This window comes from Crinia signifera, chromosome 8 (genome assembly GCF_055691185.1).
Source record: "Crinia signifera chromosome 8, ASM5569118v1, whole genome shotgun sequence".
NCBI classification, from domain to species: Eukaryota; Metazoa; Chordata; class Amphibia; order Anura; family Myobatrachidae; genus Crinia; species Crinia signifera.
The window spans coordinates 15,069,562-15,096,038 of NC_139224.1; the positions used below are offsets into that span (position 1 = coordinate 15,069,562).

General features: G+C 49.0%; 1 protein-coding gene across 3 annotated transcripts in view; it reads left to right on the top strand.

Moving 5' to 3' along the window:
* Positions 1–26,477, top strand: part of DNAH1 (dynein axonemal heavy chain 1) — a 90,854-nt gene that overhangs the window by 15,411 nt on the left and 48,966 nt on the right. For all 3 annotated transcript variants that reach the window (XM_083155799.1, XM_083155801.1, XM_083155800.1), the window contains exons 9-33: positions 3,243–3,400; positions 3,484–3,695; positions 7,411–7,709; positions 7,914–8,064; positions 9,039–9,232; positions 11,233–11,458; positions 11,545–11,664; positions 12,192–12,274; positions 12,359–12,500; positions 12,588–12,743; positions 12,850–13,048; positions 13,479–13,732; positions 14,013–14,225; positions 15,595–15,759; positions 17,609–17,730; positions 19,752–19,857; positions 20,269–20,448; positions 20,531–20,671; positions 20,783–20,946; positions 21,163–21,276; positions 21,356–21,544; positions 21,629–21,734; positions 22,087–22,200; positions 24,274–24,423; positions 26,168–26,254. In XM_083155799.1, coding sequence (XP_083011925.1) covers positions 3,243–3,400; positions 3,484–3,695; positions 7,411–7,709; positions 7,914–8,064; positions 9,039–9,232; positions 11,233–11,458; positions 11,545–11,664; positions 12,192–12,274; positions 12,359–12,500; positions 12,588–12,743; positions 12,850–13,048; positions 13,479–13,732; positions 14,013–14,225; positions 15,595–15,759; positions 17,609–17,730; positions 19,752–19,857; positions 20,269–20,448; positions 20,531–20,671; positions 20,783–20,946; positions 21,163–21,276; positions 21,356–21,544; positions 21,629–21,734; positions 22,087–22,200; positions 24,274–24,423; positions 26,168–26,254 — 4,045 coding nt within the window. The remainder of the gene's footprint in view (positions 1–3,242; positions 3,401–3,483; positions 3,696–7,410; positions 7,710–7,913; positions 8,065–9,038; positions 9,233–11,232; positions 11,459–11,544; positions 11,665–12,191; positions 12,275–12,358; positions 12,501–12,587; positions 12,744–12,849; positions 13,049–13,478; positions 13,733–14,012; positions 14,226–15,594; positions 15,760–17,608; positions 17,731–19,751; positions 19,858–20,268; positions 20,449–20,530; positions 20,672–20,782; positions 20,947–21,162; positions 21,277–21,355; positions 21,545–21,628; positions 21,735–22,086; positions 22,201–24,273; positions 24,424–26,167; positions 26,255–26,477) is intronic.

Genomic DNA, 26,477 nt, shown 5'->3' on the forward strand with positions numbered 1-26,477 from the left:
TCGGAAACCTATAATGCTATGCTACTAAGTGACATAGAAGAGAATCAGGTATCATATCGAACGGCCAAACAAGCTTACGATGCCCTATGTACCGAAAGAGCACAGTTTACACATAATGCACAACGAAATAGATATTTCCGAGGCTGCAACAAGGCAGGGAAACTATTAGCAAACCTAATCCGCACACATACAACCCCATCCCAGATTTTACAAATACAGTCCTCCAGGGGACCCCTCGTAGACAACCCACAGGAAATACTAGGCACTTTCCAGGACTACTATAAACAGCTGTACTCTGCACCACCTGACAACCACACAGAAGGACTGGACTTCCTTAGATTGGCCGAATCACCTACACTCACCCCAGAGGAAAGGGAATCCTTGATGTCCCCTGTCACAGAATTAGAAATGTCACCCCTTATCAAATCCTTGACAAAAGGCAAATCCCCAGGTCCCGATGGATTAGGGGCTGAGTTCTACCAAATGGCCCACGATCAGATACTAACACACATCACCTCCCTTTTTAACTCCATGCTATTAGGCAACCCTCCACCAGACAGATTCACAGAAGCTAGAATTGTAGTATTCCCCAAACCGGGGAAAGACCCCCTAAAGGTGCAATCATACAGACCCATATCCCTGCTTAATCAAGACCTCAAACTTTTCACCAAGCTGCTAGCCCAGAGATTACAACCTATACTGTCAAGGATTCTCCACCCGGCCCAAAACGGGTTTGTGAGAGGGCGAACTTCCGTACATAATGTAAGAACACTAATTGCCGCCATGCATAAGTCGAACCAACTCTCCTCCAAAGACACTATTATAGTCAGCTGTGATGCCGACAAGGCGTTCGATAGGGTTTCCTGGCCGCATATTCTAAGAGTCCTACAAGCTCAACAGTTTGGGGAGGGATTCATGAACGTATTCCGTATGCTATACGCAGGCCCCACAGCACACATAATGGTAAATGGCCTCAATTCTACAAACTTTACACTATCAAGGGGAACACGCCAAGGCTGCCCGCTCTCACCGTTATTTTTCAACTTAGCCCTAGACCCACTAATTAGGGTCTTCATGAAAGACGAGACCTGGAAGGGGATCCAAATCGGGGGGTTGGACATAAAGGTGTCAGCATTTGCTGATGACTTACTACTGTACATAAGTAATCCGAAAGAGGCCATACCGAACTTACAACAGATCATGACAGACTTCCACAGGGTGTCTGGATTCCTAGTCAATTTTGACAAAACAGAGGCCCTAGCATTGTGTCCTGAAGCTATGCAGGGATGGCCATACGAATTCCCATTTCGATGGGCGCGGGAATGTTTGACATACTTAGGTCTGAAATTCCCCAGACAGGTATCGGACATATACTCCACCAACTACTCACACTCCATCGCCCAATTAAAAACAGATTTTGCAAGGTGGCAACACCTACCCCTCTCGTACCTGGGACGATGCCAACTATACAGAATGGTTTCGTTTCCTCGCCTCCTGTACCCGGTCCAGATGCTGCCTTACCTTATAAATAAACATGATACCATGCAAATCAACAGAGCACTCACTAAATTTATATGGGCAGGCAAACGCCCGAGAATTGCGCTATTCAAACTACAGCAACCCCTGTCTCTTGGAGGTATTAACCTCCCTAATATTCAGGACTATGCACTAGCATCCAATGTGAGATATGCTCTGGACTGGATACAGGGGACCAACCACTTTGTGGATTGGACGACAGACCAAGCATCCCTACCTAACTCCACACTAGTGGCGCACCTACACTCCCCAATAGGAACTGTAGATACGATCACAAAAACTAACCCCTTACTATATACGCCATACATAGCTTGGCGATCATGGAGACAACGATCTAAACTATGCGCCACTCGGACTCTGTTCTCAACCCTAACTGATAATAAAGATTTTCAAGAGGGCACCCCAGATCAGATATATGAAAGATGGCGCAATCAGGGCCTCCACATGGTATACCAATTTCTCAGCTCAGATCATACCACCATACTTACGCTATCAAATTTAAAAGAAAAGTTCCCAAACATACACATCCCAATATTCGCATACTTCCAAGTCAGAAGTTATATCACCAAATTACTACCCACCCTACCAAAGGCCGAATTCACTAACACCCTCAACAACTTAATAATTACAAGCGAGGGAAGGTCAATTTCGACATCAATACTATATGAATTCATCAGGAAGAAAATAGACCTAACCACTAATACTACGGGCCTCTCCAAATGGCAGGACACATCGGCAGGACTGAATACCCTAGATGTAATAAGACTCACGGTCAAACTAAACAAGCAAATGGTGTCGGCATCGTACGCAGAAATGCAATACAAAATTCTACACAGGGCCTATTTCACCCCAAAGCTCAGACACATTACAGGAGTAGCAGATAATTCAAATTGCTTTAAATGCTCCTCACCGGATGCAGAAATCACACACTGCCTTTGGTCCTGCACAGTAGTACAGACCTTTTGGGCCAAGATACAGGAATACATTACTGACACACTGCACATCACATTCACGATAAGTATGAACTGGGCGCTATGGAACTACTATCCTCCCTCACTAAACCCAAAACTTGCACAGGGCACAAAATTGTTGCTAGCTAGAATAGCGACTGCGGCAAAAAAAACCATACTCTCCAAGTGGATACATCCAGAAGACATACCTTTATCGCTATGTATGCCTAGATTGATTTATATGTACCAGATGGACTGGGTTGAATGTATGGGAGATGTAGAGACCAGATCGGAAAAATTTTTTGATATATGGCTACCTTATGTGGTAACACTATCAGCAAGCGAAAGGGACACTATAAGGAAAATTGTCCATCTATCCACTTGGTACAACATGGCTGCCTTAGCGGCGGGCAAACCACCCTTCTAGGATAGGTCTTGGCTAAACGAGTATGCCCACAACGCACTCAAGAAGATGCACTCTAGAGAATCCTATATCTGTGCTCACTCATGATACGCTACTGTACAATGTACCTATGCCGATGAAAATGTATGCACAACTACAATGCAATGTATGTTATTTATTTCTGTTCAATTGTGAATAAAAATATTTAAAAAAAAAAAAAAAAAAAAAAATTCAATAAATGTGTAGCCTGCTGCTCCCAATTAAGGCTCCCTGATTCCTTAAAATCTCTACACTTGCACAAGAAAAATAGTCAAAACTAGAGACTACACTCACAGTGTCGTCGCTTTTCTCAGTGCGCGTCAGCAGCTGGAACTCCTGGAGTCGGAAGTCAGCCTGGATTACCAGCGCACGATGAACAAGCTCATCTTTCACCGACTGGTCTCTTTAAAGCCTGAGAAGTTTTCGTATGTGACTCTCCCAGACAGAACTGAGGAAAAGGTTCCTGTGAAAGGTACAAATATTATATCCCTCCTGCTGCTGTCGCTGTGTTCTGTCTTATTTACCAATATAACCCCTGTCATTGGGTCACTGCAGGACTAGTTCAGGTTCCAAACTACCCTTTTGTGAAGAACCGTGCGTCGTTGACGTTCACCACCCTCCTGACTAGACCAGAGGTCATCACCTCCCTCTGTAAGGTCCGAGCGGAGTGTAACAAAGTCTGCGCAATGTCTCTCTTTAATTCCAACCTGACCAAGAGCGTTCGACTGGAGGAGTTTGAGCAGATTCAGTCACAGATCTTCTCCCAGGTAAAGAGTTACATGTTACATTGGTTCTTCTGCTTCTTCCTGACATCTCCTCTCCTCACCTCTGCATCCTCCCGTCTAGATCTATCTGCTTCTTCCTGACCTACCTCTCCTCACCTCTGTATCCTCCCTTCTAGGTCCATCTGCTTCTTCCTGACCTCCCCTCTCCTCACCTCTGCATCCTCCATTCTAGATCCATCTGCTGCTTCCTGACATCTCCTCACCTCTGTATCCTCCCTTCTAGATCCATCTGCTGCTTCCTGACATCTCCTCACCTCTGTATCCTCCCTTCTAGGTCCATCTGCTTCTTCCTGACATCTCACCTCTGTATCCTCCCTTCTAGATCCATCTGCTGCTTCCTGACATCTCCTCACCTCTGTATCCTCCCTTCTAGGTCCATCTGCTTCTTCTTGACATCTCCTCACCTCTGTATCTTCCCTTCTTGATCCATCTGCTTCTTCCTGACGTCCATTCTCCTCACCTCTTTATTTTCCCTTCTAGGTCCATCTGCTTCTTCCTGACGTCCCCTCTCCTCACCTCTGTATCCTCCCTCCTAGGTCCATCTGCTTTTTCCTGACCTCCCCTCTCCTCACCTCTTTATTTTCCCTTCTAGGTCCATCTACTTCTTCCTGATGTCCCCTCTCCTCACCTCTGTATCCTCCCTCCTAGGTCCATCTGCTTCTTCCTGACCTCCCCTCTCATCACCTCTGTATTTTCCCTTCTAGGTCCATCTGCTTCTTCCTGACCTCCCCTCTCCTCACCTCTGCATCCTCCCTCCTAGATCCATCTGCTGCTTCCTGACATCTCCTCACCTCTGTATCCTCCCTTCTAGCTCCATCTGCTTCTTCCTGACCTCCCCTCTCCCCACCTCTGTAACTTTCCTTCTAGGTCCATCTGCTTCTTCCTCACATCCCCTCTCCTCACCTCTGTATCTTCCCTTCTAGGTCCATCTGCTTCTTTCTGACCTCCCCTCTGCTCACCTCTGTATCTTCCCTTCTAGGTCCATCTGCTTCTTTCTGACCTCCCCTCCCCTCACCTCTGTATCTTTTCTCCCAGATCCATAGAATAGAATAGAATAGAATCAACTTTATTGGCCATGTGTGCTTGCGCACACTAGGAATTTTTTTCGGATTTACAGTGCATCATCAAGCAGGGATGGGGGAGGGGGGGGGGGAGAGAGGACATTGCATACATTACATTGAGGACATTACACATTACATGTAGGGGAACACATGCCCGCCGAGCTGCGCAGCGCCTAGGCAGCCATCAGCGGCGCCACTGGTCATTGCAGCAGTTGGTAGGTGACAATATGAGCAGGGACAGTACAATTTATACACAGGGAACACATACCCGCCAAGCAGCACATCGCCTAGGCAGCCATCAGCGGCGCCACTGGTCGATGCAGCAGTCGGTAGGTGACCATATAAGCACGGACAGAACAGTTTGTCACACAGGGAACACATGGAAAAACCTACCCGCCGAGCAGCACAGCGCCTAGGCAGCCATCCGCGGCGCCACTGGTCGCTGCACCAGCCAGGCAGGTAACACAAGGGTTACATAGCTGAGATGCACAGTTCCTTGGCAGCCATTTGCGGCGCCATCTTGGATCTTCCTGTAGGGAGAGCCGTGGGCGGCATGGATGGTGGTGGCGGCGATGGGGGGTTGGGGGAAGAGAGAGAGAGTCACCGAAGCCTGGGCAGAGTCAGTCAGGACTGGGGCTGGAGTTGGAGGGGGGAGAGAGTCAGTGGGGCCTGGGCAGGGTCAGTGAGGCCTGGGAGATGGAGTTGGGCCCTGGGTCTCTCTCCTGGGGATGAGAGCACATGATCCTGCCAGCACTGAGCAGTGGGGGCTACCACTGGGGCCCTCATGCAGCTTCCCCTCACCTCTCCCTCCGCTGGTCGCCGGGAGCCTGGATGCCGCAATTTCCGGTGTCTGTGTGGGGCCTCCGCTAGGCCAGACCACCGCTGTCTCTGTGGGGGGCGCCCCCAGATTAATGGTGCTGCGTGGGGGGAACCGTCGCTCTGCTGGGCTCCGGCCGTCCTGCTCTGTCTGACTCCTGTTCACTGCCGGGGGTTAAGGGGTGGCCGCCCGCAGGCTGATGGTGCTCCGGCCATCCTGCTCCTGATCACCGCCGGGGGTTAAGGGGGGGCCGCCCGCAGGCTGATGGGGCGGAGGGAACCGCCGCGATGCTGGACTCCGTCCTTCATGCTCACCGTTCACCGCCGGGGATTAAGGGGGGCCGCCCGCAGGCTGATGGTGCTGCGGGAGGGGCGAAGGGAACCGCCGCGCTGCAGCTCCGGCCGTCCTGCTGCTCCTGCTGCTGTGCTCCGGTGCTCGACGCTCACCGCCGGGGGTGTACGGTGCTCACCGCCGGGGGAGCACAGCACTGCCTCCTCTCCCCATCGCCGCCACGATTGATCCATCTGCTTCTTCCTGACCTCCCCTCTCCTCACCTCTGTAACTTTCCTTCTAGGTCCATCTGCTTCTTCCTGACATCCCCTCTCCTCACCTCTGTATCTTCTCTCCCAGATCCATCTGCTTCTTCCTGACATCCCCTCTGCTCACCTCTGTATCTTCCCTTCTAGGTCCATCTGCTTCTTTCTGACCTCCCCTCCCCTCACCTCTGTATCTTTTCTCCCAGATCCATCTGCTTCTTCCTGACATCCCCTCTCCTCACCTCTGTATCCTCCCTTCTAGATCCATCTGCTTGTTCCTGACCTCCCCTCTCCTCACCTCTGTATCTTCTCTCCCAGATCCATCTGCTTCTTCCTGACATCCCCTCTGCTCACCTCTGTATCTTCCCTTCTAGGTCCATCTGCTTCTTCCTGACATCACCTCTCCTCACCTCTGTATCTTCTCTCCCAGATCCATCTGCTTCTTCCTGACATCCCCTCTCCTCACCTCTGTATTTCCCCTCCTAGATCCATCTGCTGCTTCCTGACGTCCCCTCTCCTCACCTCTGTACCTTTTCTCCTAGATCCATCTGCTTCTTCCTGACCTCCCCTCTCCTCACCTCACCTCTGTATCTTCCCTTCTAGATCCATCTGCTTCTTCCTGACTTCCCCTCTCCTCACTTCTGTATCTTCCCTTCTAGGTCCATCTGCTTCTTCCTGACCTCCCCTCTCCTCACCTCTGTATCTTCCCTTCTAGATCCATCTGCTTCTTCCTGACCTACCCTCTCCTCACTTCTGTATCTTCCCTTCTAGGTCCATCTGCTTCTTCCTGACCTCCCCTCTCCTCACTTCTGTATCTTCCCTTCTAGATCCATCTGCTTCTTCCTGACCTCCCCTCTCCTCACCTCACCTCTGTATCTTCCCTTCTAGATCCATCTGCTTCTTCCTGACCTACCCTCTCCTCACTTCTGTATCTTCCCTTCTAGGTCCATCTGCTTCTTCCTGACCTCCCCTCTCCTCACTTCTGTATCTTCCCTTCTAGGTCCATCTGCTTCTTCCTGACCTCCCCTCCCCTCTCCTCATCTCACCTCTGTATTTTCCCTTCTAGGTCCATCTGCTTCTTTCTGACCTCCCCTCTCCACACCTCTGTATTTTTCCTTCTAGATCCATCTGCTTCTTCCTGACCTCCCCTCTCCTCACTTCTGTATCTTCCCTTCTAGGTCCATCTGCTTCTTCCTGACCTCCCCTCTCCTCATCTCACCTCTGTATCTTCCCTTCTAGATCCACCTGCTTCTTCCTGACCTCCCCTCTCTTTTCCCTTCTAGGTCCAGCTGTTTCTGAAGGACAGCTGGGTGAGCACGTTAAAGAATGCCGTGCGCAGCAGTCTGCGAGATGTGGGAAAGGGCTGGTATGACCTCAGCGAGCGTAACTGGGAGGTCTACCGTATGTCCAAACTGCGGCAGCTGATGGAGCTCGTGAAGTTTAACCTGCAGGACTCTCTGCGGTTCCTGGTGCAGGACTCTCTGGTCAGCTTCACCCAGTTCATACTGGATGCCTGTTACAGCGTCTTGTCGTGTCCCGAGGATATGGATTGGGGAGGTGACCTCATCAACAGCCCCTATAAGTGAGACATCATCCGTAGTATTGTAAGGCTATAGAGGCTAGAGCTGTCATTATCTTCCCATTAGACGTGCTCATGTTATATGAATTGTAAAGGGATGATCTTGGAATACATGCCGTATAGACAATGGCAAGATAATGTACATCACTCTACATGGCACTGTACTGCACTTCCCCACGTGACTGTCATATTCCTTTTATTTTACAGGCCCCGCAAGAACCCAATATTCCTGCTGGACTTGGTGCTGGACATTTCCGGGGCCCACTTCAGCACGCCTATGGAGAATTTTGAAAGTACGCTCATGAGCTTGTTTGATAAGGGAATCCTGGCAACTCACACTGTACCCCAACTCGAAAAGGTGAGTCAGCCGGCCAGGTCTGGTACTGACCCCCAGGGTTTCCCAGCAGCGTGCAAACACAGGGAACCATCATAACTGCAGCTAGGACATAAATATCCACGCTGCCTTCCAGAAGTGACCTTCAGCGGCCTGACATGACCCCTATGACTGTGATCTTTTGTCTCCCTGTGTTTTTTCGGCAGAGAAGCGCATTTCTGGCTTTCGCCAGGCAATGTGATATAAAAGGTTTGCACCAGGGCTGCCACTAGGAATTTCGGGGCCCGGGACTGATTTCCAGTTCGGGCCCCAACACCCCCTCCCTTCCCTTTCCACTCGACTCCTGCTCCCTTATCCCCTACTGCTGATCCTGAAGCACAGGCTTATTTAATGCAGGACGCCTGCGGCCAACTAAAATGCAGCACCAACTGGTGAGCCAATCAGAGCTCGTGCATCGGCAGCCTCTCTGATTGGCTAACGGTACATCAGCTCTGATTGGCGCAAAAGCCGGTGCAGCATTTTAATTGGCTGCCGTCGTCTGAAGGCATTCGTGGAAGGGAGGGGGTGTTGCAGTGGGCAAAATGAGCTGCCCGGGCCCTTCCAGAGGCCGGGGCCCGAGACAGCTGTACCCAGAACACCCCCCTATCGGCGGCCCTGATTTGCACACACAAAGGTGACTTGTGTAAGAATGTGCCAATGAAACATACTGTATAACGATCTGGGGATTTTACACCAGCTCTGGTGCAGAACCAATGTATTTTTCTGTGCACAATGGAAGTGAGGGCATGTGCTTCACAGCCCAGTGGTTCTATCCTCAGGGAGGGATGATTCGGGGTATGATATAGTGGTGCTCTGCTCTCACCAATGGGTACATCTATATCCAGTGCAATACCAGTAAACGGCTCTTCCTGATGTTCTAAAACAAGGCTGAAAATCACTGACATTTCCTGAGAAGCTGGGGATGATTAATTCTTTCGGGTTCCTCATCTTTGTTCTAGTTTGTGCTGGAAAATCTGTTCATCAGCGGCACCCAGCTGCTGGAGTCCGTGGGGCTGCACGAGCCGCCGGTGGAGGAGCTGAGGAATAACATCCGCACCGCCATTTGTAAAGCCCTGATACCTCTGAGGGCGTACGTCAGACAGTACGAGAAATACTTGGAGCTAAATAACACAGACGTGGAAACCTACATGAAGTGAGTGTCCTATAGGTGCCATCATGGTTTATCTCAGCAGTAATACTGGCAGAGAGAATGCGCAGCTTTCTGTCGCTGCTTAAGTCTCCTGTCATTACAAAGTGCAGCATCTACACTGAGCTCTTGTGGCGGGCGTGTCATATGCATGTGGTGGGTGTGTCATGGGCATCTGGTGGGTGTGTCATTGTTATGTGGTCGATAGGTCATAGGAATGTGGTGGGTGTGTCCTGAGCATGTGGTGGACATGTGGTCGGTAGGTCATAGGAATGTGGTGGGTGTGTCCTGAGCATGTGGTGGACATGTGGTGGGTAGGTCATAGTAATGTGGTGGGTGTGTCCTCGGCATGTGGTGGGTAGGTCATAGGAATGTGGTGGGTGTGTCCTGAACATGTGGTGGGTAGGTCATAGTAATTTGGTTGGTGTGTCCTTGGCATGTGGTGGGTAGGTCATAGGAATGTGGTGGGTCCGTCCTGAACATGTGGTGGGTAGGTCATAGTAATTTGGTGGGTGTGTCCTCGGCATGTGGTCGATAGGTCATAGGAATGTGGTGGGTGTGTCCTGAGCATGTGGTGGACATGTGGTGGGTAGGTCATAGTAATGTGGTGGGTGTGTCCTTAACATGTGGTGGATAGGTCATAGTAATTTGGTGGGTGTGTCCTCGGCATGTGGTGGGTAGGTCATAGGAATGTGGTGGGTGTGTCCTGAGCATGTGGTGAACATGTGGTCGGTAGGTCATAGGAATGTGGTGGGTGTGTCCTGAGCATGTGGTCGGTAGGTCATAGGAATGTGGTGGGTGTGTCCTGAGCATGTGGTCGGTAGGTCATAGGAATGTGGTGGGTGTGTCCTGAGCATGTGGTCGGTAAGTCATAGGAATGTGGTGGGTGTGTCCTGAGCATGTGGTGGACATGTAGTGGGTAGGTCATAGGAATGTAGTGGGTGTGTCCTGAGCATGTGGTCGGTAGGTCATAGGAATGTGGTGGGTGTGTCCTGAGCATGTGGTGGACATGTGGTGGGTAGGTCATAGGAATGTAGTGGGTGTGTCCTGAGCATGTGGTCGGTAGGTCATAGGAATGTGGTGGGTGTGTCCTGAGCATGTGGTGGACATGTGGTGGGTAGGTCATAGGAATGTAGTGGGTGTGTCCTGAGCATGTGGTCGGTAGGTCATAGGAATGTGGTGGGTGTGTCCTGAGCATGTGGTGAACATGTGGTCGGTAGGTCATAGGAATGTAGTGGGTGTGTTCTGAGCATGTGGTCGGTAGGTCATAGGAATGTGGTGGGTGTGTCCTGAGCATGTGGTGGACATGTGGTGGGTAGGTCATAGGAATGTAGTGGGTGTGTCCTGAGCATGTGGTCGGTAGGTCATAGGAATGTGGTGGGTGTGTCCTGAGCATGTGATGGGTAGGTCATAGGAATGTGGTGGGTGTGTCCTGAGCATGTGGTAGGTAGGTCATAGGAATGTGGTGGGTGTGTCCTGAGCATGTGGTGAACATGTGGTCGGTAGGTCATAGGAATGTGGTGGGTGTGTCCTGAGCATGTGGTCGGTAGGTCATAGGAATGGGGTGGGTGTGTCCTGAGCATGTGGTGGACATGTGGTGGGTAGGTCATGTGTGGTGGGAGTTTAGCTGGAGTCCTGCATACGGTGAAGGGAAGACTGTGTATGCTGGGTCTCTGGCACCATGTGAGGGGCTGGTGCACTTGCCAATGCAAATGATGCTTATGGCCGTGCATTAGCATAAGGTAGTAAATCCGGCTGCTTCTGCGGCATCACAGACACTTTGGAGTTTTACCCCACGGCTAGTTGGCAACAAAAAACCCTGCGGTGCTGGGAAAGGCTATTCAGTTAAGTCTGTCTGCATGGACTGCGTTGAGTACCAGCTGAATAACCCCCTTTCTTTCTGACTCAGAATCACGCCATAGTCCTCTATAAAAGAGCACAGCCTCATTATGTGAGATCACACTCCATATATGTTACCCCTGATGGCATCCTCGATTTCCCCACAGAATGATCAGAGCCAAGAACCTGTCGGCAGCAGAAGTCCGACGCGAGGCAGAGGAACATCTTCTGGAAAAGGAGCGACTTGACCATTCCCTCCCCAACTCCGTCATAGTCGGCCCCTTCCACATCAGCATTGAGGGAGTGAAGCAGAACCTGTCTCGTAAACGCAAAGCTCTCTCCCAGGCGCTGCTGGAGCTATTCGCCAAGAGCGTGCAAGGCGAGGTGGAGCAGGTGACTGAGCGAGGGCGGTCTGTGGGGGTAGTGCGGCAGCGCATGCTGTCATCCGGTAACACCGCCCCGTTGCTTCGCTTTTACAGATCTCAGAGCAGTTCCGAGTCATCAGTCGCAAACTGTATGAGAAGCCGAACAGTGTGGAGGAGCTGACGGAGCTCCGGGAGTGGATGAAGGGGGTTCCAGAGCAGGTTAAATCTCTGGAGGTAAGACCCCGCAAAGGGAATCCAATGATAATGACATTCTATACTGGGCCAAGTCATGGGCAGATAAGTGCGCCACTGTCTGGTCCCCCGGCCTATCACAATGACTATTGCAACACTGTCACAGTTGTTAACATAGTTTGCACACTGGGAATGTGTAAGCAGCAGCTGTACAATAATATGCAAATGTTGCTATCCCCCGGTGGGGCTTTGCAAGTCCCAGCAGCTGCGTGCAAAGATGCCACATCCGTCACAGATCAGTCGGTTCTGGAAGTTGTGAATAGCCCTATGATCTGCAGCATGGCCGCATTAAATAAGACACCGGATGCATTGCTGTTGCATATGAGATCTCAGTTACAGCCTTATGCCCCCAAATCAGTCGTCACCCGTCTGCCACTACCCCGTTACTGCCCAAAAATACTCGATTTGCAGCCACCTCTGTACCAGCCCCGTTATCTCCACCTTATTATCTCCTGCTGAAAGTCATTGTATGTAGAAAGTAACTCTGCCGTCATGTCTTCGCTCTGCAGGAGCAAATAGCCAAAGTCGCCGGTGATTACGAGGTCATGGATGATTTCCTCTATAACCTCACCCAGGACGACTTCAATACAAAGTGAGTGCGCGGCTCCTTCCTATGTATACGTCATAGTAGAGGAGAAGAATCACCACTGATTGTCCCATGTCTCGTCATCTCTAGGTGGTCCATCATCGCTTGGCCACACAAAGTACTGACCACCATGGAAACCATCCAGGAACAGCACTTGGAGGATGAGGAGAGGTTTCGTAAAATCCAGGTCATGGATCAGAACAATTTCTTGGAGCGTTTGGACTCCCTGCAGGTGGGTACTGCCCGGCTCCTGGTCTATAATCTGTGTAGCATGTATGTAATCTGTGCTCTCCCGGTCTCCTGTTACTCTGCCTCCTAGATGGTCGTCGCTGGTTTCTCCACTCACGTGGACATAAATCGGGCCCACGAGATCGCTAACGAGGTCCGCAGGGTCCACAAGCAGCTGAATGAGTCCCTGCAGATGGCTCAGCTCTATAACAACAGGGAGAGGCTCTTTGGCCAGCCAGTCACAAATGTAAGTACCCCTCGGTGGTGACGTCACATCTTGCGTCCTACAAGACCGATGGTTACGTTCTTCCCACATAAAGGTCTAAAAACCGGCTTCACTTTCTCTCGGGCAGTACGATAAGCTGCTGAGACTGGTGAAAGATTTCCAGCCCTTCCGAGACCTGTGGACCACCGTCTCTGACTGGATGCGCTGGTACGAGAGCTGGATGAATGACCCGCTCACCACCATCGACGCTGAGCAGCTGGAGAAGAACGTCAGCGAGTCTTATAAAACCATGCACAAGAGCGTGAAGCACTTCCGGGACATTCCAGGTGAATTAGTGGCACCGTTATGTCATGTGACTCGATCGTACAGATCACATGACATTACATAAGACCATACTTTAAGCGCATGTTTTGCCAGCAGAAGCTCTCTGTTCACAAGGTAAAGGTGTACAGTGATGTCTATAGTAATAAATTGTATATGAACATTGGTTCCATTTATAAAATGGCACCTGAGTAAGTCACTACACTATAACAGGTGGCAGTATACGATATGGGAGTATGCATTTGCTAGAAATAATTTTCTGCCGTTAATGGGGAAACTTTGTCCATCCAGCTTATATACAAAATTGACCACAAAAATGTTGACTTCCTGTTCCTGCTAAGACATGAAGGAAGTAGAAAGTGCAGAGTGAAATGTCCTCCCCTTAAGGCTGTTGAATAGGGAAGGATGAAGCTATTGTATTGTGTTCTTCCACAGCTTGCCAAAATGTAGCCCAAGACATTAAGGGGCGGATTGAAGAATTTAAGCCTTATATACCATTGATACAAGGCTTGCGCAACCCTGGTATGAGAAACCGTCACTGGGAGATTCTATCCGAAGAAATAAAGATCAACGTCAAGCCCAAAGCCAACCTGACCTTCACCCGCTGCCTGGAGATGAGGCTACAGGACCACATAGAGAGTATAGCCAAGGTGGCTGAGATTGCGGGAAAGGAATTCTCCATCGAACAGGTGATCATTGTGTCCATCAATGCTGCCTCAATAACCTTCACACCACAGAAGCAGCCATATTGTGGTCTCAAATTAGTATCATGAGAATGCAGCCAATCAATGCACCAGGAAGCAGTGACATCACAGAAATACGTCAAGGCAGGGAAGATGGCCGCCTTGGAGTGCCATGGTGATGTCGCTGGAGTTGATAGGCTGTTCTAGTATTAACGTGAACATGTCGCCCCATTCTGTTTAGGTGACAGGCTTAATATGGGTTTAACACTAATTGTTCATTACACAGGCCCTGGACAAAATGGAGGGTGAGTGGTCCACGGTACTGTTCAATATACTGCCTTATAAAGAGACCGGCACCTTTATCCTGAAGAGTCCTGAGGAGGCCTCGCAGCTGCTGGATGACCACATCGTAATGACGCAGAGCATGTCCTTCTCCCCCTATAAGAAGCCCTTTGAGGATCGCATCAGCACCTGGGAGACCAAACTGCGCCTGACGCAGGTACGCAGTGCTGTACAGTCTGTGATTGCGGATAAGTTCACTGGCCTCATCTGACGCAGGTATGCAGTGCTGTACATTCTGTATACTGGCCTTGTCTGATCCAGGTACGCAGTGCTGTACAGTCTGTGATTGCGGATAAGTTCACTGGCCTCATCTGACGCAGGTATGCAGTGCTGTACATTCTGTATACTGGCCTTGTCTGATCCAGGTATGCAGTGCTGTACAGTCTGTGATTGCGGATAAGTTCACTGGCCTCATCTGACGCAGGTATGCAGTGCTGTACAGTCTGTGATTGCGGATAAGTTCATTTTCCTCATCTGATCCAGGTACGCAGTGCTGTACAGTCTGTATACTGGCCTTATCTGATCCAGGTACGCAGTGCTGTACTGTCTGTATACTGGCCTTATCTGATCCAGGTATGCAGTGCTGTACAGTCTGTATACTGGCCTTATCTGATCCAGGTATGCAGTGCTGTACAGTCTGAGGCTTGCGGATAAGTATACTAGCCTCACCTGACCCAGGTACACAGTGCTTTACAGTCTGAGGTTATGGATAAGTACACTAGCCTCATCTGACGCAAGTATGCAGTGCTGTACAGTCTGAGGTTGTGGATAAGTATACTGGCCTCGCCTGACCCAGGTATGCAGTACTGTACAGTCTGTGTTTGCGGATACGTACATTGGCCTTGCCTGACCCAGGTACGCAGTGCTGTACAGTCTGTGAGTGCGGATGAGTATACTGGCCTCACCAGTTCTGTCCAGTCTGTGACTCAGGTACACGGTGCTGTACAGTCTGTGACTCTGGTACGCGGTGCTGTACAGTCTGTGACTCTGGTATGCAGTGCTTTACAGTCTGTGACTCTGGTACGTGGTGCTGTACAGTCTGTGACTCTGGTACGTGGTGCTGTACAATCTGTGACTCTGGTACGCGGTGCTGTACAGTCTGTGACTTTGGTACGCGGTGCTGTACAGTCTGTGACTCTGGTACGCGGTGCTGTACAGTCTGTGTCTCTGGTACGTGGTGCTGTACAGTCTGTCACTCTGGTACGCGGTGCTGTACAGTCTGTGACTCTGGTACGCGGTGCTGTACAGTCTGTGACTCAAGTACGCGGTGCTGTACAGTCTGTGACTCAGGTACGTGGTGCTGTACAGTCTGTGACTCTGGTACGTCGTGCTGTACAGTCTGTGACTCTGGTACGCGGTGCTGTACAGTCTGTGACTGGTACGTGGTGCTGTACAGTCTGTGACTCTGGTACGTGGTGCTGTACAGTCTGTGACTCTGGTACGTGGTGCTGTACAGTCTGTGACTCTGGTACGCGGTGCTTTACTGTGAGTATGGATACATGTATCGTTCCCTCTGTGCCTCTCAGGACGTCCTGGATGAATGGCTGACCTGCCAGCGCTCCTGGCTCTATCTGGAGCCAATTTTTAGCTCTGAGGATATTAACAGACAGCTGCCGGTGGAGAGCAAACGTTACCAGACCATGGAGAGGACCTGGAGGAAGATCATGCGGAACACAGAGGAGAATAAACAGGTGGGGGCATGCAGATCTGGGGGGTCTCACATATAGTGAGGGCGGTATGTACATCTAGGGGTGCACCATACAGAGGATGTATGACTGTCTGTACTCACCTGTACCCCCATTACTGAGTGTGGGGGGAGGGAGAGCTCCGCTGTGTAAGTGCTGTCACTGTCAGCAGGGATAATGGACCTGATTCAGGTCCGTATGCTTGTATAAGAATTCACGTGCGAGCGCAATGTATTTTTTATGCATATTTCAACCTTAGATGTGCGTGTGCCTTCCACATCATTCCATAGTCAGTGACCATTGAATGATGAGTGTCCCCCACAGGCTGAATCCATCCATTCGCAGCCAGTGCGTGCGAACACACTCTGCAAATGGGTGGCCGCCACAAATTTGCAGCCTTGAGAATCAACCAGAATAACCCCCAATGTGTATGAGCTAATTCCCCATTTACCAGTTATTTATATAGCGCACACATATTCCTGTACTGATCATATCACAGCCCCTGTTACCTTTCGCACACATCCTGGGGTTGGTGTTTAGGGGGTGGGGGGGGGGAAGCGGAGCCCTCGGATGAAGCACATACAAAATCCCTACCGTAATGTCTTGGTGATGGGCTGTGAGGCAGCACCGCTAACCACTACGCCACCATGCTGACTGCACCTCCTATGTGGTTGTGTTCCTATGCTTGGTGTCTTATGTAACATTCCCCAAATCTGATAAAGGGCTACGTCCCCCCTGTGGTATCAGTCTGCACAGGAGAACTCTTATCATTACAGTATAATACATATCACTGAGGTACAGTACCTGCAGCTCTCCTCCAGCCAACCTGGGAGGTGTCCAGGCCATGTAGTATACAATGATCAACACATGACTGTATATTATTTATTTATTTATTTATTAACAGTTTCGTATATAGCGCACACATAATCCACAGTGCTTTACAGAATATTTGACATCTCGAGCTTACAATCTATATTCCCTACCACATGTACACGCACACACAGACAAAGACATTCTAGGGTTAATTTTGTTGGAAGCCAAATAACCTACCAGTATTTTGGATTGTGGGAGGAAACCGGAGTACCCAGTGGAAACCCACGCAAGTACGGGGAGAATCGAACCCATGACCTCACCGCCATGAGACAGTAATGCTTACCATTACACCATCCGTACTGCCGTTCATGGCTGTACATTGCTGTGTATGGCTGTACATTGCTGTGTATGGCTGTACATTGCTGTGTATGGCTGTATATGGTTTTACATTGCTGTGTATGGCTGTGTATTGCTGTATATGGATGTACATTGCTGTGTGTGTGGCTGTATATGGCTGTACATTGCTGTATATTGCTGTGTATGGCTGTGCAATGCTGTATATTGCTGCATATGGCAGTACATTGCTGTGTATGGCTGTACATTGCTGTGTATTGCTGTATATGGCTGTACATTGCTGTACATTGCTGTGTATGGCTGTATATTGCTGCATTTAGCTGTACATTGCTGTGTATGGCTGTACATTGCTGTATATGGCTGTACATTGCTGTGTATGGCTGTATATGGTTTAACATTGCTGTGTATTGCTGTACATTGCTGTGTATTGCTGTACATTGCTGTGTGTGTGTAGCTGTATATGGCTGTACATTGCTGTGTATGGCTGCACATTGCTGTATATAGCTGTACATTGCTGTGTATGGCTGTGCAATGCTGCATATGGCTGTACATTGCTGTGCAATGCTGTATATGGCTGTACATTGCTGTGTATGGCTGTACATTGCAGTGTATGGCTGTACATTGCAGTGTATGGCTGTGCAATGCTGTATATGGCTGTATATTGGCTGAGGACGCTTCTGGTTTGCAGGTCATTTCCCTGTGCCCCGATCCCCGCCTCCTGGAGAGTCTCCGGGAATGTAATAAGTTGCTGGAATTGGTGCAGAAAGGACTCAGTGAATATCTGGAGACCAAAAGGGGAGCTTTCCCCAGGTGAGCAGCTCCATATAGCTCCATATACATACAGTGCAGCGTATATACACCTTACAGCGCAGCATCTATACACCTTACAGTGCACCATCTATACACTTCACAGTGCAGCCTCTATAGACCTTACAGCATAGCCTATACACCTTACAGTGCAGCATCTATACACCTTACAGTGCACCCTCTATAGACCTTACAGCAGAGCCTATACACCTTACAGCGCAGCAGCTATACACCTTACAGCACAGCATCTATACACCTTACAGTGCACCGTCTATACACTTTACAGTGCAGCCTCTATAGACCTTACACCGCAGCATCTATACACCTTACAGTGCACCTTCTATAGCCCTTACAGACCTATATAACTTACAACGCAGCATCTATACACCTTACAGTGCACCTTCTATACACTTCACAGTGCAGCCTCTATAGACCTTACAGCATAGTCTATATACCTTACAGCGCAGCATCTATACACCTTACAGTGCACCGTCTATAGCCCTTACAGACCAGCGTCTATAGACCTTACAGCGCAGCGTCTATAGACTGTACAGCGCAGCATCTACAGACCTTACAGCGCAGCCTCTATAGGACGTACAGCGCAGTGTCTATACACTTTATAGCGCAGCCTCTATAGACCTTACAGTACAGCATCTATACACTTTACAGTGCAGCCTCTATAGACCTTACAGTGCAGCATCGATACACTTTACAGCACAGCCTCACTAGTCCATACAAGTGCAGCATCTATAGACCTTAGAGCGCAGAGTGTACAGCCATTACACCACAGCATCTATACACCTTACAGCGCAACCTCGAGTCTATAGGATGTACAGCGCAGCATCTATACACTTTACAGCACAGCCTCTATAGACCTAAGAGTGCAGTGTCTATACACCTTACAGCTCAGCCTCTATAGACCTTACAGCGCAGCATCTATACACTTTACAACACAGCCTCTATAGACCTTACAGTGCAGCATCTATACACCTTATAGCGCAGCGTCTATAGACCTTAGAGTGCAGCATCTATACACTTTACAGCAAAGCCTTGAGTCTATATGATGTACAGCGCAGCGTCTATACACTTTACAGCACAGCGTCTATAGACCTTACAGTGCCGCGTCTATACACCTTACAGCACAGCCTCACTAGACCGTACAGTGCAGCATCTATAGATCTTAGATTGCAAAGTCTACACACCTTACAGAACAGCCTCTATAGACTGTACAGTGCAGCATCTATACACCTTACAGCACAGCCTCTATAGACCGCACAGCGCAGCATCTATAGACCTCACAGTGCAGCGTCTATACACCTTACAGTGCAGCCTCTATAGACTGTACAGCACAGCGTCTATAGACCTTACGGTGCAGCATCTATAGACCTTACAACACAGCTTCAATAGACCATACAGCACAGCCTCTAGAGACTGTACAGCGCAGCATCTATAAACCTTACATCGCAGTCTCTGTAGACTGTACAGTGCAGCGTCTATACACCTTACAGCGCAGCGTCTATACACCTTACAGTGCAGCATCTATAGACCTTACAGTGCAGCATCTATAAACCTTACAGCACAGCCTCTATACACCTTACAGCGCAGCGTCTATACACCTTACAGCGCAGCGTCTATACACCTTACAGCGCAGCGTCTATACACCTTACAGTGCAGCATCTATAAACCTTACAGCACAGCCTCTATACACCTTACAGCGCAGCGTCTATACACCTTACAGTGCAGCGTCTATAGACTTTACAGTGCAGCATCTATAGACCTTACAACGCAGCTTCAATAAACCTTACAGCACAGCGTCTATACACCTTAAAGCACAGCTTCTATACACCTTACAGCGCAACCACTATATACTGTACAGCGCAGCCTCTATAGACTGTACAGCGCAGCGTCTATAGATCTTAAAGCACAGCGTCTATAGACCTTACAGCGCAGCGTCTATACACCTTACAGCGCAGCGTCTAAAGACCTGTCAGGATCACAGTGATGCACAATGTCTGTCTTTTCAGGTTCTATTTTCTGTCGGACGATGAACTCCTGGAGATTCTTTCCCAGACCAAGGACCCCACCGCCGTACAGCCGCATCTACGCAAGTGCTTTGAGAATGTTGCGCGGGTGAGATTGAGGATCCCACTGGCTGCACTATTCACATAGACCTGGATGTAGGCCAGTAAACTCACTAGGATCTAATGACATCACTGAGGCATGTGACACTTGGCTGGACAGCGGTTCAGACTGCAGTATTGCTGCCTCCTCGCTAATGCCCATGTACAATGCACATTGCTCACCGTCTGACCATATACTTATCACTATACTGTATGTCTGCCACTGTGGAACATTTAGGAAGTCCCCCATCATTTATATTGCAGTGGAAATGGCCATGTCTTATGGTTTGGCTTCTCTTCCAGCCCCGTAGAGTTATTTCGGATGACTGTAGATGTCAGATTTTCTTTAGTGTCCCAATATATTTGTGATTCTAGCAATATGAAAGTGACGTACCTATGACATATGCCTGCTTCTGTCCAGCTGCTGTTCCAGCCAGATCTCCAGATCACTCACATGTACTCGGCGGAGGGGGAGGAAGTGCAGCTGTCCACACCCATCTACCCAACGGGCAACGTGGAGGACTGGCTTCTGGTGGTGGAGAAGGTTATGAAGGCCAGTGTGCGGGATTACATCGAGCAATCTATTAAGGCTTACCCCAACGTAAGACTACTAGCTTCTATCATCCCCGCCACCCTGCTATGTCCACATCACCCTCCGCTTACAATTGGCTTCTCGTTTCCAGGCTCCTCGTACAGAGTGGGTGACCAACTGGCCAGGACAAGTCGTCATAGCCGGATGCCAGACATTCTGGACAAAGGAAGTGTCCGAGGCGTTGGAGGCTGGAAATTTATCCACCGCGCTCTTCCCACAACTAGAAGCTCAGGTCAGGATTCTGCTTCAAACTCCCGTGTCTTTCAGCCGCCCGACCATGAATCTCTCGTTACAATGCTTTGCGGTCCAATGCCCTCTATAAACGAGTCTCTTGTCTCGGCAGCTGAGCGACCTCGTGGCCTTGGTGCGGGGTAAGTTATCCCGCATGCAGCGCTCCATCCTGTCCGCTCTCATCGTGATCGAGGTCCACGCAAAAGATGTCGCCGCTCGTCTGATTGAGGAAAGCGTGAGGAGCGTCAATGATTTTGAGTGGATCTCCCAGCTCCGGTATGAAAGCAATACTATTTTTTGGGGGTTATTACTAGGATTAGTACTTTAATAAGAGGGTTTATTTTTCTTGAAAGGAGCTAATTACTCCATAGCAGGTTATTGTGCTATAAATGCGCTAACGAAGACGGCGGCGCACCTGTAATAAAGTCATGCACTTTGCGGATCTCGTTATACGGTTTTACCATGGGCCATTACCATTTTACTCATTGCCAGGTATTACTGGAGCCGGGATGACCTCTATGTCAGAGCCGTCAATGCCGAGTTCCTGTACGGCTACGAGTACCTGGGGAATACCGGACGCTTGGTCATAACCCCACTCACTGACCGGTACGTCTGGTGCTCTATAATGACCATTGTTATTATTAGGGTGTGGAATGATTAAGTATTCTCCTTGCTCTGATTGTAGATGCTACCTGACACTAACGGGAGCCCTCCACCTAAAGTTTGGGGGAGCTCCTGCTGGCCCAGCCGGAACGGGGAAGACGGAGACCACAAAGGATCTGGGGAAAGCACTGGCAATCCAAACCGTCGTGTTCAACTGCTCTGACCAACTGGACTTTATGGCCATGGGCAAGTTCTTCAAAGGCTTGGCCAGGTGTGTGATCATTAATGGTGACTCTGTCCACTTGCGGGATGTGGCTTCTATCTGCTGACTGTGATTCTCTGTGTGCGCCAACAGCTCCGGGGCCTGGGCTTGCTTTGATGAGTTCAATCGTATCGATATTGAGGTGCTTTCCGTGGTAGCCCAGCAGATCACCACCATCCAGAAGGCTCAACAGCAGAGAGTGAGCGCGCCCTGATCCAAATTCACTAATGTGTCTGGAATCCGTCATCAGCAGCCATTACTGTAGCTTCTCTCCTTCCTTATTTCTTACTGTTCTTATCCGCTTTCTTCTTCCAGGATGCAGACCCTTTTTCTTCTATTCTGTCTTTTTCTCTCTTATTTCAGTTCAATCATCACAAACCAACCTTCCTTCCTTTCTTTTTTTTCCTTCCTTCCTTCCTTCTTTTCTTCCTTCCTCCCTTTTTTCCTTTCTTCTTCCCTTCCCTCCTTTCCTCCCATTTTTCCTTTCTATGTATTGGTCTCTGATGTGCTCCTCGATTATCAATACGCCTGTCTGTCTTGTCTCTCCCCAGGTGGATCGGTTCATGTTTGAAGGAATGGAGATCCCACTGGTGTCTACGTGCGCAGTCTTTATTACCATGAACCCGGGATACGCCGGCCGCACAGAGCTGCCTGATAACCTGAAGGTGAGTCTTCCTCCTGTGCTTGGTGCTGTACAGCATATTCTTCCGCCTGGGGATAGAGGGTGTTACTGTACAGTATATACTCCCACCTGAGGATAGAGGGTGTTACTGTACAGCATATTCTTCTGTCTGAGGATAGAGGGTGTTACTGTACAGCATATTCTTCTGTCTGAGGATAGAGGGTGTTACTGTACAGCATATTCTTCTGTCTGAGGATAGAGGGTGTTACTGTACAGCATATTCTTCTGTCTGAGGATAGAGGGTGTTACTGTACAGTATATTCTTCTGCCTGAGGATAGAGGGTGTTACTGTACAGCATATTCTTCCACCTGAGGATAGAGGGTGTTACTGTACAGCATATTCTTCCCCTGAGGATAGAGGGTGTTACTGTACAGCATATTCTTCTGTCTGAGGATAGAGGGTGATACTGTACAGCATATTCTTCTGTCTGAGGATAGAGGGTGTTACTGTACAGCATATTCTTCCACCTGAGGATAGAGGGTGTTACTGTACAGTATATTATCCCACCTGAGGATAGAGGGTGTTACTGTACAGCATATTCTTCCACCTGAGGATAGAGGGTGTTACTGTACAGCATATTCTTCCGCTTGGGGATAGAGGGTGTTACTGTACAGCATATTCTTCTGTCTGAGGATAGAGGGTGTTACTGTACAGCATATTCTTCTGTCTGAGGATAGAGGGTGTTACTGTACAGCATATTCTTCCACCTGAGGATAGAGGGTGTTACTGTACAGCATATTCTTCCCCTGAGGATAGAGGGTGTTACTGTACAGCATATTCTTCTGTCTGAGGATAGAGGGTGTTACTGTACAGCATATTCTTCCACCTGAGGATAGAGGGTGTTACTGTACAGCATATTCTTCCCCTGAGGATAGAGGGTGTTACTGTACAGCATATTCTTCTGTCTGAGGATAGAGGGTGTTACTGTACAGCATATTCTTCTGTCTGAGGATAGAGGGTGTTACTGTACAGCATATTCTTCCACCTGAGGATAGAGGGTGTTACTGTACAGTATATTATCCCACCTGAGGATAGAGGGTGTTACTGTACAGCATATTCTTCCACCTGAGGATAGAGGGTGTTACTGTACAGCATATTCTTCCGCTTGGGGATAGAGGGTGTTACTGTACAGCATATTCTTCTGTCTGAGGATAGAGGGTGTTACTGTACAGCATATTCTTCTGTCTGAGGATAGAGGGTGTTACTGTACAGCATATTCTTCTGCCTGAGGATATAGGGTGTTACTGTACAGCATAATCTTCCCCTGAGGATAGAGGGTGTTACTGTACAGCATAGGATAGAGGGTGTTACTGTACAGTATATACTCCCACCTGAGGATAGAGGGTGTTACTGTACAGCATATTCTTCCACCTGAGGATAGAGGGTGTTACTGTACAGCATATTCTTCTGCCTGAGGATAGAGGGTGTTACTGTACAGCATATTCTTCTGCCTGAGGATAGAGGGTGTTACTGTACAGTATATACTCCCACCTGAGGATAGAGGGTGTTACTGTACAGCATATTCTTCCCCTGAGGATAGAGGGTGTTACTGTACAGCATATTCTTCTGTCTGAGGATAGAGGGTGTTACTGTACAGCATATTCTTCTGTCTGAGGATAGAGGGTGTTACTGTACAGCATATTCTTCTGCCTGGGGATAGAGGGTGTTGCTGTACAGCATATTCTTCCGCCTGGGGATAGAGGGTGTTACTGTACAGCATATTCTTCCGCCTGGGGATAGAGGGTGTTACTGTACAGCATATTCTTCCGCCTGGGGATAGAGGGTGTTACTGTACAGCATATTCTTCTGCCTGGGGATAGAGGGTGTTACTGTCCAGCATATTCTCCCACCTGGGGATAGAGGGTGTTACTGTACAGCATATTTTCCCACCTGAGGATAGAGGGTGTTACTGTGCAGCATATTCTGCGTTCTGTGATGTACAACAGTAGTGGTATAGAGAAAATGCTGGACACCATAAACCTATTACTAGGGCGCAGATTGCACCTACTTGTATGATTGTATATCTCAGTACTAATACCGTTTCTCCTTTCTCAGGCCCTCTTCCGCCCCGTAGCGATGATGGTTCCAGATTATGCTATGATCGCTGAGATCTCGCTGTATTCCTTTGGCTTTAATAATGCCAAAATCCTGGCAAAGAAAATTACTACAACTTTCAAACTATCATCTGAGCAACTAAGCTCCCAGGTGATTGTAACTGCCCTCTGTAACTGCCTCCTGTGCTGCCCTCTGTAACTGCCCTCTGTACTGCCCTCTGTAACTGCCCCCATACTGCCCTCTGTAACTGCCCCCTGTACTGCCTTCTGTAACTGCCCCCTTACTGCCCTCTGTAACTTCCCCCTGTACTGCCCCCTGTACTGCCCTCTGTAACTGCCCCCTTTGCTGCTCCCTGTACTGCCCTCTGTAACTGCCCCCTGTACTGCCCTCTTTAACTGCCCCCTCTACTGCCCTCTGTAACTGCCCCCTCTACTGCCCTCTGTAACTGCCCCCTATACTGCCCTCTGTAACTGCCCCCTTTGCTGCTCCCTGTACTGCCCTCTGTAACTGCCCCCTGTACTGCCCTCTTTAACTGCCCCCTCTACTGCCCTCTGTAACTGCCCCCTCTACTGCCCTCTGTAACTGCCCCCTATACTGCCCTCTGTAACTGCCCCCTTTGCTGCTCCCTGTACTGCCCTCTTTAACTGCCCTCTGTAACTGCCCCCTCTACTGCCCTCTGTAACTGCCCCCTCTACTGCTCTCTGTAACTGCTCCCTGTACTGCCCTCTGTAACTGCGCCCTGTGCTACTCTCTGTACTATGCCATGTAATAATACTCTATGTACTGCCCTCTGTAATATTACTATCTGTACTGCCCCCTGTAATAATACTCTCTGTACTGCCCCTTGTTATATTACTCTCAGTACTGCCCCTTGTTATATTACTTTCTGTAGTACCGCCTGTAATACTACTCTCTGTACTGCCGTCTGTAATACTACTCTCTGTACTGCCGTCTGTAATATTACTCTCTGTACTGCCCTCTGTAATACTACTCTCTGTACTGCCCTCTGTAATACTACTCTCTGTACTACCGCCTGTAATACTACTCTCTGTACTACCGCCTGTAATACTACTCTCTGTACTACCGCCTGTAATACTACACTCTGTAATGCCCCCTGTAATACTACTCTCTGTACTACCGCCTGTAATACTACTCTCTGTACTACCGCCTGTAATATTACTCTCTGTACTACCGCCTGTAATACTACTCTCTGTACTGCCCTCTGTAATACTACTCTCTGTACTACCCTCTGTAATACTACTCTCTGTACTACCGCCTGTAATACTACTCTCTGTACTACCGCCTGTAATATTACTCTCTGTACTACCGCCTGTAATACTACACTCTGTAATGCCCCCTGTAATACTACTCTCTGTACTGCCGTCTGTAATACTACTCTCTGTACTGCCGTCTGTAATATTACTCTCTGTACTACCGCCTGTAATACTACTCTCTGTACTGCCCTCTGTAATACTACTCTCTGTACTACCCTCTGTAATACTACTCTCTGTACTACCGCCTGTAATACTACTCTCTGTACTGCCCCCTGTAATACTACTCTCTGTACTGCCCTCTGTAATACTACTCTCTGTACTGCCCTCTGTAATACTACTCTCTGTACTGCCCTCTGTAATACTACTCTCTGTATTACCGCCTGTAATACTACTCTCTGTACTGCCCCCTGTAATACTACTCTCTGTACTGCCCCCTGTAATACTACTCTCTGTACTGCCCCCTGTAATATAACTCTCTGTACTACCGCCTGTAATACTACTCTCTGTACTACCGCCTGTAATACTACTCTCTGTACTGCCCCCTGTAATACTACTCTCTGTACTACCGCCTTAAATAATACTCTTTGTAACTGCCCCCCGTTATTCCCTTGCTCCCCCAGGATCACTATGACTTTGGAATGAGAGCTGTTAAAACTGTGATTTCTGCTGCTGGAAATCTAAAGAGAGAAAACCCAACGATGAACGAGGTGAGTGCGCGGTTCTCCTGCTCCGCATTGTACACATTGTTGTAATAAGGTGTCATATAAACAGCAGGGAATAAGTGCTATGAATGTTGTACATGGCAGGGAGTGGAAACGTACAACATTACTGATGTACACATTGCTCCACATTGTACACATTACTGTAATGTAATTCCCCTCCCTACCCAAATTCTTCCCTTCCCCTCCCTTTGCACACTCTGCCCTTTCC